The 16,923-nt window shown below is 40.3% G+C and overlaps 2 protein-coding genes across 2 annotated transcripts; both read right to left on the bottom strand.

The window, feature by feature from the left end:
• Positions 1–7: 7 nt before the first annotated feature.
• Positions 8–5,550, bottom strand: RB195_002067 (uncharacterized protein; the record flags this gene model as incomplete). The annotated part of the gene is made up of 20 exons (XM_013449777.2): positions 8–169; positions 245–346; positions 470–620; positions 873–1,030; positions 1,211–1,321; positions 1,384–1,578; positions 1,653–1,755; positions 1,877–1,977; positions 2,031–2,122; positions 2,181–2,367; positions 2,514–2,592; positions 2,660–2,752; positions 2,913–3,072; positions 3,182–3,290; positions 3,354–3,483; positions 3,700–3,791; positions 4,977–5,110; positions 5,194–5,251; positions 5,341–5,405; positions 5,463–5,550. 20 exons carry the CDS (start codon positions 5,548–5,550, stop codon positions 8–10), a joined length of 2,370 nt encoding a protein of 789 aa, XP_013305231.2.
• Positions 5,551–7,778: 2,228 nt separating this feature from the next.
• On the bottom strand, positions 7,779–12,206 carry RB195_002066 (uncharacterized protein; the record flags this gene model as incomplete). Its single annotated transcript, XM_013449778.2, has 9 exons — positions 7,779–7,938; positions 8,037–8,161; positions 9,807–9,899; positions 9,973–10,123; positions 10,195–10,347; positions 11,633–11,753; positions 11,823–11,935; positions 11,992–12,066; positions 12,136–12,206. The coding sequence occupies 9 exons, from the start codon at positions 12,204–12,206 to the stop codon at positions 7,779–7,781; spliced, it is 1,062 nt and encodes a 353-aa protein (XP_013305232.2).
• Between the last annotated feature and the right edge of the window lie 4,717 nt (positions 12,207–16,923).

Here is a 16,923-nt window from a genome sequence, read left to right as displayed (position 1 = left end):
AGAGAGGTCATTTCCGTCTTTTCCCACCACCTCCCTTCCTCCCGCCAGGACGATCAGCTTTCTTTGTAAGATTCTCCTGCCTTCGATGTTCCATATACTGTTGGAGTTTCGCGGACTTTCTGCGGATTTTTCTAATCTGACTAACGTTTCTGATCTCCGATCTTGAGAACTGCAAATTTTCGATTATTCCTCTTGTCCTCCAATCCGATTTGTTATTGGTTTAACTACTCACACTACAACTTACTTTTGTTTGCTGCTTTCTATTATGATTTTTCCATTTATCATATCTGGCAGTTTTATTTTCATTCGATCTATTTGCTTCTTGATCGTCACCGTCTTCATAGCCCTAATATATACGGAATAATCACTTCCACTAATAATCACTGTAAAGGTTGGAGTATTATTGAACTATAATTCAGCACAAATAAGCACAAATAGCGACAGATTTTCAAGGAATAGTATGGATCACCTTTTTGTAACCAAGCTTTTGCTTCTTTTTCCAATCTTCATAGCGACCTGTCTTATATGACGCAGGCAACCACGTGCCATCTTCGGTGCGGATTTTCTTGTTATCAGGCCCATCACCAGAAGTTCCGACAAACCGTTTCTTTTTACGGTCCCTGAACAACATAGAGCAGAAGATTTTCGTATCAATCCAATTAGCAAAACTTATGGAAAGCTATGGAAATAAAAAAAGAAGCATATTCACTTTGAATGAAGCAAGTGGTTTTAATTAAAAAATTAAGTACACACTGTTGCATTAAGTATGATGGTACTATTTCACGGAAGACAAATAAATTCTGTTTAGAATTCTGAAGAATTGCATCAGGAGAACGAAGCTAGTAAGTATAGATAAATTTTCATTATCTCACCATCGCTTCGCATTCTTCTGCTTGTACATTCCTTTATCGTCATCAGCAAATATTTCTACAGTTGCTCCATCAGCTTGTCTAGCGAAATCCACCTTATCCAGAGCTAAGTGCTTTTCTGACTGATAGTCCGCTGATGAGTAGGCGATAAAATGACGAGCCTTGACATACATTTTATTAGTGCCACTGATGTCAAGCATTATAACGTCAATTTTACATATGAACATCGTTCTTAGATGGAGTTAGATCAATTTTTCAGGGAGAATTAGCAATCGGAAATACCTTCGGCGGTGAGAAAATGTAAGTTAAATCAAACTTGCATAATTATCCCCCTAAAATACCTTTTCCCGCCTTCGTTCTTCCGCCCTATCAATCCTGTTAGATGTTTTGACTTCAACATCCTCCGCAGAGCCGCGTAGCCCGCGACCAATAACTTTTGTGAAAGCTTCAGACTAGAAAGCAGGAAATTTCTCAATGAATAAAGCATAAAAAGAAAGGAGTAGAAGCTTCTCACGATAGCTGCATCATCTGCCTGTTCAACATTCGAGTTTCCCAAATCGTGATCATTTTCGTGACCATCAAGCAGCGCTTCTTTTTTCTTCTCCTTTTGTTCTTGCATCTCACGGATACGCTCTTGATGCTGCCGACGCTTCTTCTTCATGACAGCAGCAGAGTGTGACTTATTCCCCACATTGACTTCGAAAATTGTCTGCAATATCGAGACTAGAAGACAAAAACATACAAAATTTATGAGAAATCAAGATAGACAGTGAGTGAGCTTACCGCAGCAGTTTTGTAGTTGGCTAACCGATTTAAAATGTTGTAGCGTTGAGTATTTCCAGGTAGCCGCAAAAAAGGATGGCCGGCACACTCCGACACTTTTATCCTTAAAGCGAGTAGCAGTAATATGTACAAGGTGAAGATAATCACTGCAGATAAGTGAAAGATATTTCCCTATCCCTTCGATTATATAATTGGAAAGAAATAAGAAGGATCTGCTATCTGACCTCAGTTCATCCTTAACTCTCCTTGCAGATTCGGCCGACGGAGGTGGACGAGTACGGATATATCGCATCATGGCGTTAGTCGCTTTCTGCCTAAGATCAACCTGAAATCTAATCTCTTTTGTAACTATCTACACGTATAAAACCGTATCCATACCATTTCTTCGTTATTATCATGGATTGTGTTGAAGAACTCAAACTCCAGACCAACAATGTCCTCAGGAGCTCTGCCGATGAGAGTAGTTTGCTCTGAAAATGTACCGATGAAGAGAAAATCTAAAACTGTCAAGAGAAAAATTTATCTCACCATTATACTTATCATTATCTTGTGCAAATTCCATTGGTTTTCCTAGGAAAAGGAAGAGATCAGCAAGGTAGGGTAATTCATCAGGAGCGATTAGCGATATCGCAGTACCGCTACGACCAGCACGCGCTACACGCCCCACTCGATGCACAAATAATTTGGCTTTTGGAGGAAAATGGAGGTTAATGACCTGAACAACACCATTCTAGATGCAGCCATCAAAAAGAAAACCTAATCCATATATCCAGTCTTCATCGTCTGAGAGAAAAAGTCCTTGAAATAGTTACTATTAATTGATTAAAACGATTGAATTGATCTCTCACGAAGAAAGCATACAGTGTCCAGCAGCGGGATATCCACACCACGAGCGGCGACATCAGTAACAATAAGAATATTATTTTTCCTTTCAGCGAATCTGAAATGGAAACAAAATCAAAGGTGGTAGTGCCGCAGTAATTTAAAAAAAAAGAATATTCGCCAACTTCTGAATATTTAGTTTCCTAGCGGTCGTGTCTAGTTGACTGTAGATGAAAGAGTTGTCAATTCCAGCACGGTTCATTATGCCAACAACGTATCTAGAACGCAAAGAGTTACACAATGTATAGAAATGATTTCAAAAATCGAAGCAAAAAAGAACTCGTGAACTAGAGTTATCTGTCGAGGTAATACGGAAGGAATAAACAAAAAAAACACAAATTTTTAGAGGAAATATTGAAGTACTGATAACGAACTCACTCGACATGTTTCATTGTTGCGCAGAACACCACGGTTTGTTTTCCTTCGCTATTCATTTGTCGACATAAATGAAGTAGGACAGCAAGTTTTTCATCAGCTCTGCAGGTTGCAAAAACCATAGACAAACGATCTGATATCTTTTCGTCAACGTCGAGGCGAACTAAATACATTTACGATCTTAGGTCTGGAATTTGGTTCAAACAATGTGACTACTTCAAACTACTACTACTAGCTGCTATTTAAAAAATGGTTACTGCGATTGCACACACCGAGCATCGGATCTGAAAGACCAGCTTTTGCAAAGTCTACCAATATCTTTGGAAGAGTAGCAGAAAACAACAAAGTTTGTCTGCTTTCCGGAATTCTTTTCAGAGTTTCCTGGAATGAATCTATCCTTTTTTGTGGAGAACAAATGATTACAGTTAAAATAGGGACGCTCACCGCCAACTGATCCTGAAAGCCCATTTCGAAAAGACGATCAGCTTCATCGAAAACTACGTAGTGGGCAAAACTTAGCCGCAAATCCATTTCGACGACAACATGTAGAAGTCGTCCGGGAGTTGCAATCAATCTTAAACATATTGGCTTAGTCACTAGCAAATTATATATACATCCGAATCTATTATTTCATCTTGTAAGTCTTGCCAAAAAAAATCTTATTTTTATCAAATTGCTCTATCTAGAATTTGTTTTCGCTCAATTACCCCTCTCCTTAGTTTCGTGAATACCTGATCAGTTGGAACATGACAACAAATTTTAAGAAATTAGAAATATGATGTAAGCGTACATGTCGGGATTTTCATGAATAGTAGAGAATTGGTCTTCAATTGCATCTCCTCCTACCAATACGGCACATCGCAAACCAGTGTATCGTCCAAGCTGAAACTCTGACGCACGTTTTAATGCTATACATATTACTTAGTAGGGGAAAATGTAGTTGGGAGGGGAGGAACTGACTCGCGCCCTTATTTCTCGACGCTCTAACGTACTTTTTTCTCCTAGTAACTTTAGCTTGCATGTCATAGATCCTCTAAGAATAATGCTTAGGCCTTAGGGCCCCGATAAATACAATTATTTACTTCGAAAAGCAAGGACCTCAGTGAGTGAAACCAACTACACTTTACCCAAAAGTTTGAAGTGGGCTTGCCTGACCGGATAACCTGAAAAGGATCGTTATCGTATGCATCATACTATATAATAACGCGCTTAGTCCGTGTGTGTGTTTGCCTGTGTGTCACGAAAATACTCCATCATGATGCAAAACTCTGCATCGCCTGAGGTGCCGAACCATCACCTTGTATCCGATAAGCGAGCACTCTACCTTTTCACCATTGTCCAAATCTAAGTTGTTATGTATGTTGGCTTTGATAAGGTAATTTAGTTCCTCTCATATGACAGTGAATGTGAACAAACGTTTATGTGAATGTACACTTCCAAATTTGTTATCATGTTATATAATAACGGCTTAATCTGTCAAGTGTTTGCGTCTGTGTGTATCTCAGTCACGAAATTCCAAAAAGAGAGGGAGACGGGTATCACGGCGTCGGAGCCCCAACGCGGCAAAATACGATGAGATGGGTTATACGGCGTCGAATTCCTGCCCTTTAGTCAAATAGCTATAAAATGGGGTGGGAAGGGTTCCACTGCGTCGGACTCGTGCGCGGAAGCCCCAACGGTAGAATGGGAATAAAAAAATTACAATTATAACTTTACAAAAAACTCACTATTGTTATTTCCTATTAATCGGTGAAGGCGAGCGAAGTGAACACTACACAAAGTCTGAAGTCCGGCTTTAGCCAGACGTTCAGACTGGTAGAAGAATAAAAAAGTTCACATGAGGTTATGAAAGGAACCACTATAACAACGACCAGACCACATCAAACAAGCAAAATAAAAATAACCCAACCCCCAACTACATTTTACTCCATAGGGCTAGAGTTGAAGCAGAAGACGGAGAATAATCAAACTCACAATTCCGAGAAATCAAACGTATATCTTACTGCATCCACTAATAAGCAACTGACTATTGCCAACGACTAAAAGTAAGAGGATTAAATATCTCACCTCTTTAACAACTTTGAAAGTTTGGAGTGCTAACTCCCGAGTCGGTGACACCAAAAGTGCTCTAATACCTCTGGTGTCTCTCCTTTTAAGCCGTTGTAACATAGGTATGACAAAAGCAGCTGTTTTTCCACTGCCTAAACAAACATTTATAAAGTGTTTGACGAAAAACGGATAGGATTTAAAAAAAGGATTTAAGAATTTGAATACAAATCCATACCTGTTCGGGACATAGCCACCACATCTTTGCCATCAAGAATGCAAGGAATTGTTTTTCTCTGAACATATACGATGTTTGATACGATGAACAGTTGCATTAGTAAAACAAATAAGAGAGGACAGGAAGATAACGCAGAAACTCATCTACCTGTATAGGAGTAGGTTGTTTGTAGCCCTTTCTTTCTATTCCTTTGAAAACCGTGTGATCCAATCCTGAAAGAAGAATGTAGTGTAGTCAAAGTAAAACGAAAACTTTAGGCATGTACTGACCCATGGCTTGCCATCCCCCTGCTTTTTTCTGTTTCCGATTCTGTTCTGACTGAAGTTGTGAATAATCTTGTTCTTCGTCTTCAGACATCGCAACTTCTGCAGGAAAAAAAAAATGTGTTCCGCAACTGCACAACATCACCTTGGAACTTCAAAGCAAATCGGAAATTGGCTAATAATCATGAGCATAAGAAGGTCAGACGGAAATCTGAGAACGTTCGTAGATATTTCTTTTTTTGAGAGGGAGAAGATAGTGGGTAAAGTAGTTCGGTAGAAGATAGTGCGTGCGTGAATACATGAGATCCCAGGAAGTTCTCACGATATCTTCACAATCTCCATAAGAAATACAGGAAAAGAGGAGAAGCAGAAAGAAAGAAGAAGAAGAACAAAAAAGCGGAAAGATTTGATACGAGGAAATTCATGACGTAGACCTTGCGCAATTGATGGTATTGCACAATCTGCTTCAAAATTACGGATTCATTCGTTGTGGTTCCCGTGGTCAGCTTTACAAGGAAATTATAAGTCTATATGTGTGATCCACATCTGAAAGGATGTCAAGGCTGTTTTGAGCATGTAAAAGAATAGTAAGTAGCTGGCACAATCACAATGTAGAACGTTCGAAGCCAGAAAGTACTGAACAAATCACGAAATCCCTGATTGAACGGATATTCACTGCGTTGAATATGAAATAAAACAAAACTTTTCCATATTGGAGGTTTATACAACGTTGGTTACAACGCACTAGTTTTGTCAAAATCATGTCAGATACATCGTAAACAGCGGGGAAGACGTAGTTTGACGAGCTTTAAAGGCATCACTCCACGAATCTCAGGTGGTACGGATTTCAGGTGGAGTATTCGTATACGGGATAGTAGATTACGGAGAGTGGGGTGATTCCGTTCATTTCTTCCTAATTGCCGTTAAAAAACGGCCCGGAAGATGCGGCTGCGGGCGTTTTGGCGCACTATTTTCTACAAGGAGTTCGTGTGTGAGTGGGTGACTAGAGACTTTAGGGTATTTTATAACCTTATTTGAACAGACCAAAAAGAGGTGGTTCAGTGGAATGTCTTTATTATGTGAGTACAGGTGAGTAGAACAATTGTCAGCAATAGGATTGGATGAAAAAGTGGGCAGAGCGTAGTCTGCCGCACTCTTTGACCGTACAAGTCATAATGTGCTAGCATAACCATGACCGCGAACGGTCCTTTATATCACGCCCCTTATACATCATCGGGGTCGATGATAGTTCGACTGTAGCGCGCCAGCCTTGTGAGACGCCGCATCTTCCGGGCCGTTTTTACGAGAATTAGGAAGCGGTATCACTCCCTCTCCATAATCTACGATCCCGTCTAGGAATACTCCATCTGAAATCCGTACCACCTCAGATTCGTGCGGTGATGACTTTAACGTATATAACGCATTCTCTCACTCTCCGCTGATGATTAGGTTAACTTGTGATATCGCAATGCCTTCACCAATAGGTAGCAAACATAAGGATGAAGGATAAAATGTCTGCCGTTAATCAATTCGCTTGGGATGCGCCACCACGTTCACTTCAATTCAAAATTGTTTGGGGTATACGAACGTGTACAACGTGAACGGCCTGTACAATGACTTGCGGGGGCTAGCAGATGTGTCAAGTCAGTGTTTTTACCCTCCCAGACAAGTCTGGTACCAATTTATCGACCCCGGAAGGACGATAGGCTTCGTTAGCAATAGGGCGGAATTGAACTTCCGATCGATCATGCACACAGCGAAACCTCTGCTGACTGTGCTACACCCGCCGCTCAAACGTAATAGCAGTAGAAAACTTACGGATTTCTTACCCTTAAACTTAAGAACAGCAATGAATCATTTCTAAGTTCTAGAGCTATGACTCCGTCTTGGAAGGTCACACAAAATCCGCGTACATATGCAAGTGATCGCTAACGAGATAGAAGAAATAATCACTGTTAAGCAATGCTTTATTTCGTTTTCGGCAAACTTGAAGACTCCAATGAGCGAAACTGCATCGCACGGCAGCAATATTTTCGTATCCGATAGAAATAACAAGATATAAAACAAGATGAATATAATTGCAGTAGCACCGTATTCTAGCAGTAGAAGATTCAAATAAAATAGTTAGCTTAACTTTGGCTCATGCTGAAAGCGGTTCATTTCCGGCAAGCGGGAAGTTCTACTTCTACCGCCATTCTTCCTCATTGGATTGAATTCATTCAGCACATGTTATTATGGTTCAATTTATAACAAACGAATAATTATGTGAGGTTTATGCAATTATCGTCATTAATAGAGGGGCTCTGAATAGTCTCTGCTCGTTCAAGTCTGTCTCATGGCCGTAGGACTCTGAGATCGCCGGCGCTGATTTTCGATATCTCGGTCCTTTAGGCTGTCCGATATCCTCTTCTTGAGCTCGGTCGGGAAACGATCGTAACATCGTTTGCATGTCGGCTTCATATCGAACTCGTAGAATTTCGTCCTTAAAGGATATCGCTATTAAAATAACTTAAATTAAATTATTAAAATTACCAGGCCCTACAACTGCAAAGAATGGGAATTACAGAGAAATAACGTTACCTGTGGTCCATCTTTTTGTCGCAAAGCGAACAAGCAAAACATTTGATACACCAGCTCTTTTGAAGAGCTTGGAATACCTCGCCACCGCATGCTTCGCCACATTTGTAGCACACATTGCCGTACAGCTAAAATTAGAAACTGAAAGTGAAAACATTGTAAGATGCATTTCCAGATGAGCTAGGACTACGTTGCCCATCAAAACTATTGTTCCTGCTCGAAATTATTCGAGAAAACAGCAGGAGCGTTGAATGAATTGCTTCAATACGCCTGTTTTCAGAAATCTCAGAACATTATTTATTGTCGTTTGACTGACTCATCCAAGTACAGTGCAGTCGAAACGTTCTGACTTAGGCTTCCCGTACAGTTCACAAGCATGGTGGCGCAGCATAGACGCGTCGCCGCAAGCGAAAGAAGGACGAGTTGGGACTAGTCCTTTGATACCGTCATGAAGAATGAGTAAAGCGAGCTTTTTGTACTAATTTGTAGATGTGATGTCAAACCAAAACCATACGTTCGTAAGGATCTGGTATGGTGGAAGCAGGTGGCAGTGACGTTCACCTTTTACACTTCGACTTGACAATTTAGTAATCACTGAAAACGACGAACCGCCGTTGTAGCAAATTTAATAGATTGTCGAAGTACATCTGAATTAAAGGCATCACCCCACGAATCTGAGGTTGTAAGATTTTCAGGTGGAGCATTTGTATACGGGATCGTAGATTATGCAGAGGTGGGTGACTCCATTCATTTCTTGCTAATTGCCGTAAAAAGCGGCCCGGAAGATGCGGTGCGTGCACAAAGCTGGCGCGCTCCAATCGAACTCCTTGCAGGAAATAGCGCGCCGGAACGCCAGGAGCCGTATCTTCCGGGCCGTTTTTTACGCCAATTAAGAAGAAATGAACGGGATTATCCCCCCTCCTTAATCTACGATCCTGTAGACGAATACTCCACCTGAAATCCGTACCACCTCAGATTCGTGGGGTGATGCCTTTAGGCCTAAATTTGCATACTTCACGCCGCGATCTTGTTCCAGAAAGGAAATCCGTTTCTGTTTTGGCTAGCAACTTTCAAACAGCAGGCAGAATGGGTGCTAATGCAGAAACTGGTCGTAGTACGATGTGTTAGAGGGAATTTTAGAAAGAAAATACGCATGTAGTGTTGGTCTTCGTGGACTGGTATTCAAAAGTGAATTCTTCTTCCTTGTACTAATTTTCTTTTGAGTTCTTGACATTTATTTCAATATATGAGAAAAATGGATGTTCTCCTACGTTTTTAATACTTACAAAAAATGCTGTTCAAGTGCTTCACCCTGACCTTAATCAAGCTCTGCGACTATTAAAGATGTTATTAAAGTTGCACGCTGTGCGGCGTGAGAGGTGTTAAGCCATCGCTTTTTTTAAACTCTGCGGGGAGGCTTACGGTGTTGTGTGATGCAAACGCAGGCGTTCGAAGTGATGCAGTCGGGTCATCGTATTCAACTCAGAACCTGGTGGAAGTCAAGCACTTGCACTACCTTGCAATAATATGATCATATTCATCTCTGTACGGTTAGAACGGCGGATTGCAACTACTCAGTACTGTTGCACAATGAACTGACAATTTTCGGCTGCCCTGCGGAGTTCGACGAGGATTAAGAATGATGGCTTTGTTCTTCAATTCGCTAATTTCTTTTGAAAGTAACCAGTATTTCAAGAAGACTGATCTACTTTAAATAATGAAAGCAGTATAACCGAACGAAGGATTGAGAGAAAAATAAGCCGAATAGTTCACCTTGTGATAGTGCTGCTCACAATACGCTAATCCCTTCCGCTCGTAATGGCGATGTCCTAGGAAAGGCTTTTCGCAAACATAGCAAACAAAATGCTGCAAAGGAACATGAATGAGAATAAAGGAAATGGCGGCAGAGGACCATCCACATTATCCTGCAGTATCCAACCTCCACGTGCCAATTCTTCCCCAGAGCGGTTACTACTCGTTCCTCTACAGGTCGATGACAAGCACCACAAATTGGGATGCCCATAGTATCGTGACATCGCAAACAATACAACTCGCCGCCAACTTCACGAGATTGTACTGTTAGTTCGTTACTAAAGTATTTTCGGGATTGTAACCAGATGAAAGGGAAATATTAATTGATTATTTCATTTCAGAGACGTACTTGCATCGTTTACACTTAAAGTGATACGGATGGAATGAATCGCCACGGAACTTAATATGTTGCCCTTCTTCTATCATCGCATGACAACGATGGCACACATATCTCCCCGAACCAGCTGCTTTCTCTCTTTCGTTGCATTCTCTGCATAAAGCTCTGGAATCGAAGGATTTTTCTCAGAGTTAGAGGAATCGAATCCATAGTGAAGTGGATTTTTCTTAGAGATAAAAAGATGGAAATCTAAATCATACTGTAGCAAATTGTATAAGTCTTGTTAGTTACTGAACAGGACTCTTGGATCTAGGTAACCACCTCATATAATGCTCATGTGTGTTTATCCTGTAAGAGTACTATCATGGCACGGACACGCAGAGTAAATTGTAAAAATTCGAAAGGAATAACACATCTCTGAGCAGAAATACACATCCCCTCTACTTTTACACTTTGCTATTCTATGATCAGTTGTTAACGGCAGCAACAACTCTTACAGCACTGAAACTCGAGAGAATGCGAACTTGCCAAAATGTTTGAGCGAAGCAGAGAATTCTCACAATCTATTATATGTTTCTGCCCAAAAATCCACTGTATTTGAATCTACTGGGCATAAAAATCGAACTGTACTCTTTTGCAGATTTTGAGAATTCAAGTGTGTGGAATTGAAAGCGTATAAGATATCACAACACTGCAATGTTCAGCATCACAAAGAATTTTTCCTAAAAATGCAAACATGTTTTGTGTGCTACCGTGACAAGGTTACTGTAGCAAAACTAACAGGTGGGATGATGTAGAAAAGTAGATAAAATGATTGAACAATATGATTTGTGCACCACAACTACCTACGCGCACGGCTACACACAAAAAAACCTTCAGCTTTTAAACTGATGCTGAAGGGGCCTCTACAAAGTATATCTGGTCCTGGAGAAAAGGAACGGAGTTCGTCTTAAAGGATTTTTGTTGTATTTCCAAATCAAATTCAAGGTCCAGTATTAACGGCAAGTTAGTAATGTTCGATTCAAATCAAATGTTCAAATTATTCCCAATTCATCCCCAAATTTCACTGCTTAAGTAAAAGTGCGACGAATTGCGGTGGGTGCAATATAATACAAGGGGGTGAGATTTGAGCAATTCCATGGGCGTATCGGCTTCCAACATGCATGTCAAATAGTAAATCCAGCTAAAATGGTCAGCAGCGAAAACTCTGCGAAAAAAGATTGTCTCATAACCAACTAACTCCTGCCCTAACCTCGCTGACCGGAAGAGATGCGCTGCTCAAATTCAGAGGATAAATAATCACTCATTAAAAAAGACATTTAGAACAGATAACACATCCGCTGCCTAAATACGTGAAATGACACTGAGACTGAGTGCGCATTCTTGAACATTTTGCTATTTCTAAAATATCCATACAAAGAGCGTTTGATTCGACAAAAGCACCACCGACCTCCCGGCATTGCGGAGAAATCCAATGTCAGCCAAAGCTTTGGAGCACAATTCGCAACGGAAGCAGTCCGGATGCCAACTGGCATTCATGGCCTTGATCACGCGACCCACAATGAACTCGTCTGGAAATCAATGTGGCTGTTTAGCCTTATACTTCGCCGAGGAACAGCAAGGACAATCGCAAAACCTACTGCATTTTCCACAACACGGTGCATAGAGTACGTGAAAGTCGTGCTCGCAGTACTTCCTACCCTCAAACTCAAAATAAATCCCATCCGGGAAAGGTTCAAAACATTGAGCGCACCTGAAAAGGCATCAATCTTGAATTATATAGAGAAAAATATGGAGTAATGGACGAACACAAAACATTCTGAATGCCACACTTGTCCGGATGAATTCACTATTTGGTCCTGGAGAGAGAAACCATCGTTACATCTAAAATCTCGACATGAGCGACCACAGCAGAGGGACGGTGTGCAAAAGTGATAAGATTGTCCAGCTTACCTCACACAGACGAGATTTTCGAACCCGTGAGCAAGTTCCCCGTTCACATGATCCATTCCCGCACAAACCATCTGATGATTTCAGAGAATTGTAAAGAACGGTTTTGGAACGGTGATAATGTCGAAGAAATTCGACGACGACAACGATGGAAAGCGAGAGAGGGAAAGAAGCTGTCGCTGGCTAATCGATTGCTATACAATTGGCAACAGTTTATTGTTGAGCGCAGAATCGTTGTAATAGACAGCTGGGATCGGAAGCATGCCGGGGCGAGACATGAGATGCTCGTCGATACCGACCAAATGATCTACTGCCATAAATTCTGCCCTTCGAATGTTATCGGAAGTGAGAGGGTGACCTACATAAAATGTAGACATGTGAATGTAGACAATCGAAGACAGACAACAAAAGTACGGTAACAAGGAGATATCGTCGATAAGCGAAGGAGGCTAAAACTGACTCACTATGCAGTCTGATACCACACAGTAAGTCAATTTTGGCTTCTTATAACTGATGCCCTATTCAAAAATTGTAAACGACATTCTTATCATTTTCTTTCTTCTAATTTCAATTCTCCAGTCCAATCACATTTTTTTTTAAATATCCAGCTTCGATTTGCAAATTCACCTTAGATTTCGTCGCATATTTTTCAAAAACGCACCCTTTCATCGAATCCTTCTTTTTCGTTGCATGAAGGGAAGTTATGCGAACAACTGACAATGCTCAGTAAAGGTTTTGATTAGGAAGGATGATGATTGGATATGATAAGTTAAGCCAAAGCTATGTTAAGCAATTTTGGGCCTTTACATTTCCACGTATGAAAAGTCGAACACAGACATTTCCATGTATGAAAATATCGGCACTGACAGTTCCGATTCCTTTGCGATATTTCCTCGACATACCTCACCAAAAAATTCAAGTATTTACAGCTGTAGTTGCAGCCGAGTTGCAAAATCAACTATTTATCATAGAAAGAAGTAGCTTTTAATGCGAGATGTTGAGGCTGAGGGGTGTACCGAGTCAGGTGAAAGAGAAGAGGAAGCCCGTTATGTATGAATGTGTGAGGGCAAACTTTTCGGAGTATGAGGTATCAAGTGCTTCAAAACGAATACAAAAATATTAGAAAGAAAGAAGACGTCTAAACGAATCTGAGGATATGGAAGGGATGAGCCTGATAATGAAATGATTCACAACATTTTGAATAGTTATTCTATGGGGAGACTGATTAAACAGGTCCGCACGAACTAGCTGGCAGACGAGAAAACAAGGAAAAAAGTTAAACAAAAATAAATAATATGAAAATAAAGAAGTGAAATGGTGGATGTGGCCCAATGGCACTAATCGCCTCTTTTTATACGAGAAGTCATCATTCCATCGTCCGTCTAATAGAAATGGAAATTATTAGCGCCCTCTTAATCAATTTAAAAAAAAAACCATTGAAGTCATGGTGATCAAGGTACTCTACTAAAAAGAAGGCATTTGCAGTGAACAGATCTTGGTTTTTTGATTGCTTTTTTCTTCCAAAGAAGAACTTTCAAAAGTCAAGGACTCGAGATAGGATTACGAAGAATATGAAATGCGCGATACGTTGCTGAAATCAGCGGAGTTTTAATGAAGAAACACCTTGGGAAGATTTCTGGATGAGAAAGAGAGGGAGAGTTATGAAAAGAAAAAACGCTTGAGGTAATACTCATGATCGTTACATCGTATTAAATTGCTAGTTAATGTGGATTTTGAGCTGTTTGTGTAAGATGTTTATAGCTCACATATTCTTCCTCTGGACCAAATCAAGGATTAAAGAGAATAAAATGGATGGATTGTGTAGCAAAATTTGAAAAATATGAAAAGTAAAAAGTATCCAAATAAAATATTCCATTTCACAAGTTCTTTTTCTATACATCTGAGGTTTACAACGAAAACAAAGGACCAAAATGAGCCCTGCACAAAAAAGTCTGATAAATGATACGCGCATCTAAGTAGTACCTTTCACGAGGTTGAGGAAGCATTACCATGCTCAAGCAGAACGTGTAGGATGGAGGCGAGAAAAACAATTTCAGAGCGGAGGCTGTTAGATTGATGACAGCTCTTATTTTGGAATGTTAGACGGGAAGCTGTTCACTTATTCATGGAGATCATGGATTAGGCCGAGAAAACTGGATGAAACCTCGAGGGAACCTTTTTTCATCGGTAACACAGGGTCTCCATACGCCTTTTTAATTTTTCAGAAGATGAACGTGATGGTTATGAAGCCAGCTTCGTTTCTTTTTCCAAACCGTGGTCCAAAATATAATTTGTTTCAGTTCTTGGCGCTAAGTCAAGTCGCTGTAGATTAGTATGGGAGACAAGCGCTCATCATATTAATATTTACAGTGCTAGGACAGGTGTGTACATCCACTAACGGGCGTATTTTTCCGCAAAGAAAAATTTCATTGAATAGTAATACATATAACTCAGATAAAGAAAAGCTGAAAATCACTCCTCAGATTGCAAAATTACGCTTCGACTCTCTAAGCCGGGAGTCTCCCGAAAATTTCAAGAATACGAAGAGCCTCAATATGTGAAACCACTCATATGGAAAAGAACAGACAGGAACATGCAGAGCGCAGTTACAGTAAGCTTATCAGACCGCACGGGGCTGCTGATAATGCTGGAAAACTGCTACAGCGTGGCTCAGCCAATTGCAGACGACCCTTGGTATATATTATGAAAATGTAGTAGGCAAGCAAGCAATATTAACGAAAGGATTGTGAAAATTATTTCAAAATCTTAAATAATGAGATCTTTCGAAAGGAAAGCACTGGGAATTACATACGTACCTAGGAATCCGGGCACAAAATAACACGTGAATGACGAGGAATCGACAATAAGAAATTAGTGTCGATAAAAATGGAAACGACCCCTTAATCAATTCATCCTCGTAAAAATCGATAAGAGCTTCCCGTGGTGGATGCGGAAAAATTGCGCGCTGACCCTACAGAAGCAGGTGCTGGGTCCGGACGACGAGGGTAAGGGCAGAGACACAGGGGTGCAGACAGCTGCCTGGCTGTCTTCCAGATCTCTCCGTCCGTCCGTGACGTCGTCTCGTGCATATGTGTCATTTTGCCTGCGCGGCCGGCCACTGCTGACAATTGAAGGGTCAGCAATATCCAGCAACGGCGAACGTTTGTTTGAGGTTAGGTGAGGGGAAATGAGGAAACGTAGTTTTAACTGATTTCCTTGAGCTGTAGCCAAGATTGGTATCGATCTTTATTAATTTTTCCAGGCTAGAGTTTTCCAGGCTCTGACGAAGGCGATATCGCCGAAACGTTAGCCGCTGTTTAATAAAGAAAAACCCCAAAAAATTGTGGGGGGGAATTTTTAGGGGGGTGATTTATAAAAAAGAGGGAAAAAAAAGAGAAAGGGAGGGGGTTTCTTCCTTTTTTTTTTAATTAAAAAAAAAAAAGGAAAAAAAAAAATAATTTTTTTTTTTCGCCGAAACGTTAGCCGCTGTTTAATAAAGATCGATACCAATCTTGGCTACAGCTCAAGGAAATCAGTTAAAACTACGTTTCAACATGCCGAGATTCAAAGACAGTCGAACATGGGCAATACTCAGAAATGAGGAAATGTGGGAACGTATGCATGGGGAATACCCGGTCACTCTCTTCCGGTGCTGTAATGTTCCGCAGAAATATAAGACGTTGTCAAGGTTTCCGTGAATACTTTTTTCTGTTTCTCCAGTAATATCTTAAGAATATCCAGGAGTTTCAAGTATTTAAGGAAGCAGGTTCCTTCTGTCAGAAAATGATCATGATCAACGAACTGTAGTCTGAATCAGACCAGGCCAGGACTTTGTGCTGGTTTCTTAAAAGGTTCGTTGGTGGGATCTCTACACATTAAAGATTGCATTCGTTGCTTACAAACTCTTCTCACGGAGTAGTGGTAGAAGTGTTTTGAAAGAAAAACAGCACAAAGAGAAATGGTCCCAAGATTTGGATCCATTTTTAAGTGCGGCCGCTAAAACTTTCTCCTATGAATAACCGAAGATTCCATTATTATAATGTCTGTCTAGACACAAAAAGTCACCGGCAATGTGAGAATGAAAGAATTCGTTGGAAAGCTCCTCATATTTCTCGAAACGGTAAATTGTCAAAAATTCACATTCAACCTACTTTTCATTTCCTTCCAGTATTTTTCCCATTGTTTAAATTAAATTTTGTTTTATATGACGGTATTTCGAAAGCAGATGTCCATTTTCGGACGCACCGACCATTCTTAAGGTGGAACCTTTTCGACTAGAATTTTTGACACTGTTGGAACTATTCAATGGAACTAATCACTTTTCAATGGAAGAAACCTTTAAAAAAACTAACTAAGACTCTGGGTGACATTTTAAATAACTTAATTCATAACCCTACTTAATAGCAAGTGTTTCAGTGACCTAAGAATTTAGTAGAACCGATGCACTCTAATTAGATTCTACGATTACTCCGGCTGTAGGCGATCCCATGGCTGACGTCATTTATTGGTAGTAGTTACAACCTGTCTTTTAGAAATAATTAGAGTCCAAAACATCCTTTTCCAAACTTTAAGAATGAATTCTATCAAAAAAAATCACACAGGAGTGAAATATTGATATTCTACGTAGAAATCCACTTTATTACATAGCTTCTGCAGATTTCTAGTTTCGTTCAACAATAGTATAGTAAACTATATGCATTGATTATGTCCAGACTTTCATCACACATCAATCATTAGTGACTCGACAAGATCACAGAGAATTTATGCTTCAATGAAAGTCTAAAATAGTTT

The sequence above is a fragment of the Necator americanus genome, chromosome IV (assembly GCF_031761385.1).
Source record: "Necator americanus strain Aroian chromosome IV, whole genome shotgun sequence".
Classification (NCBI taxonomy): Eukaryota; Metazoa; Nematoda; class Chromadorea; order Rhabditida; family Ancylostomatidae; genus Necator; species Necator americanus.
The sequence above is the reverse complement of the archived record's forward strand: the minus strand, read 5'-3'. Positions and strand labels throughout refer to the sequence as shown.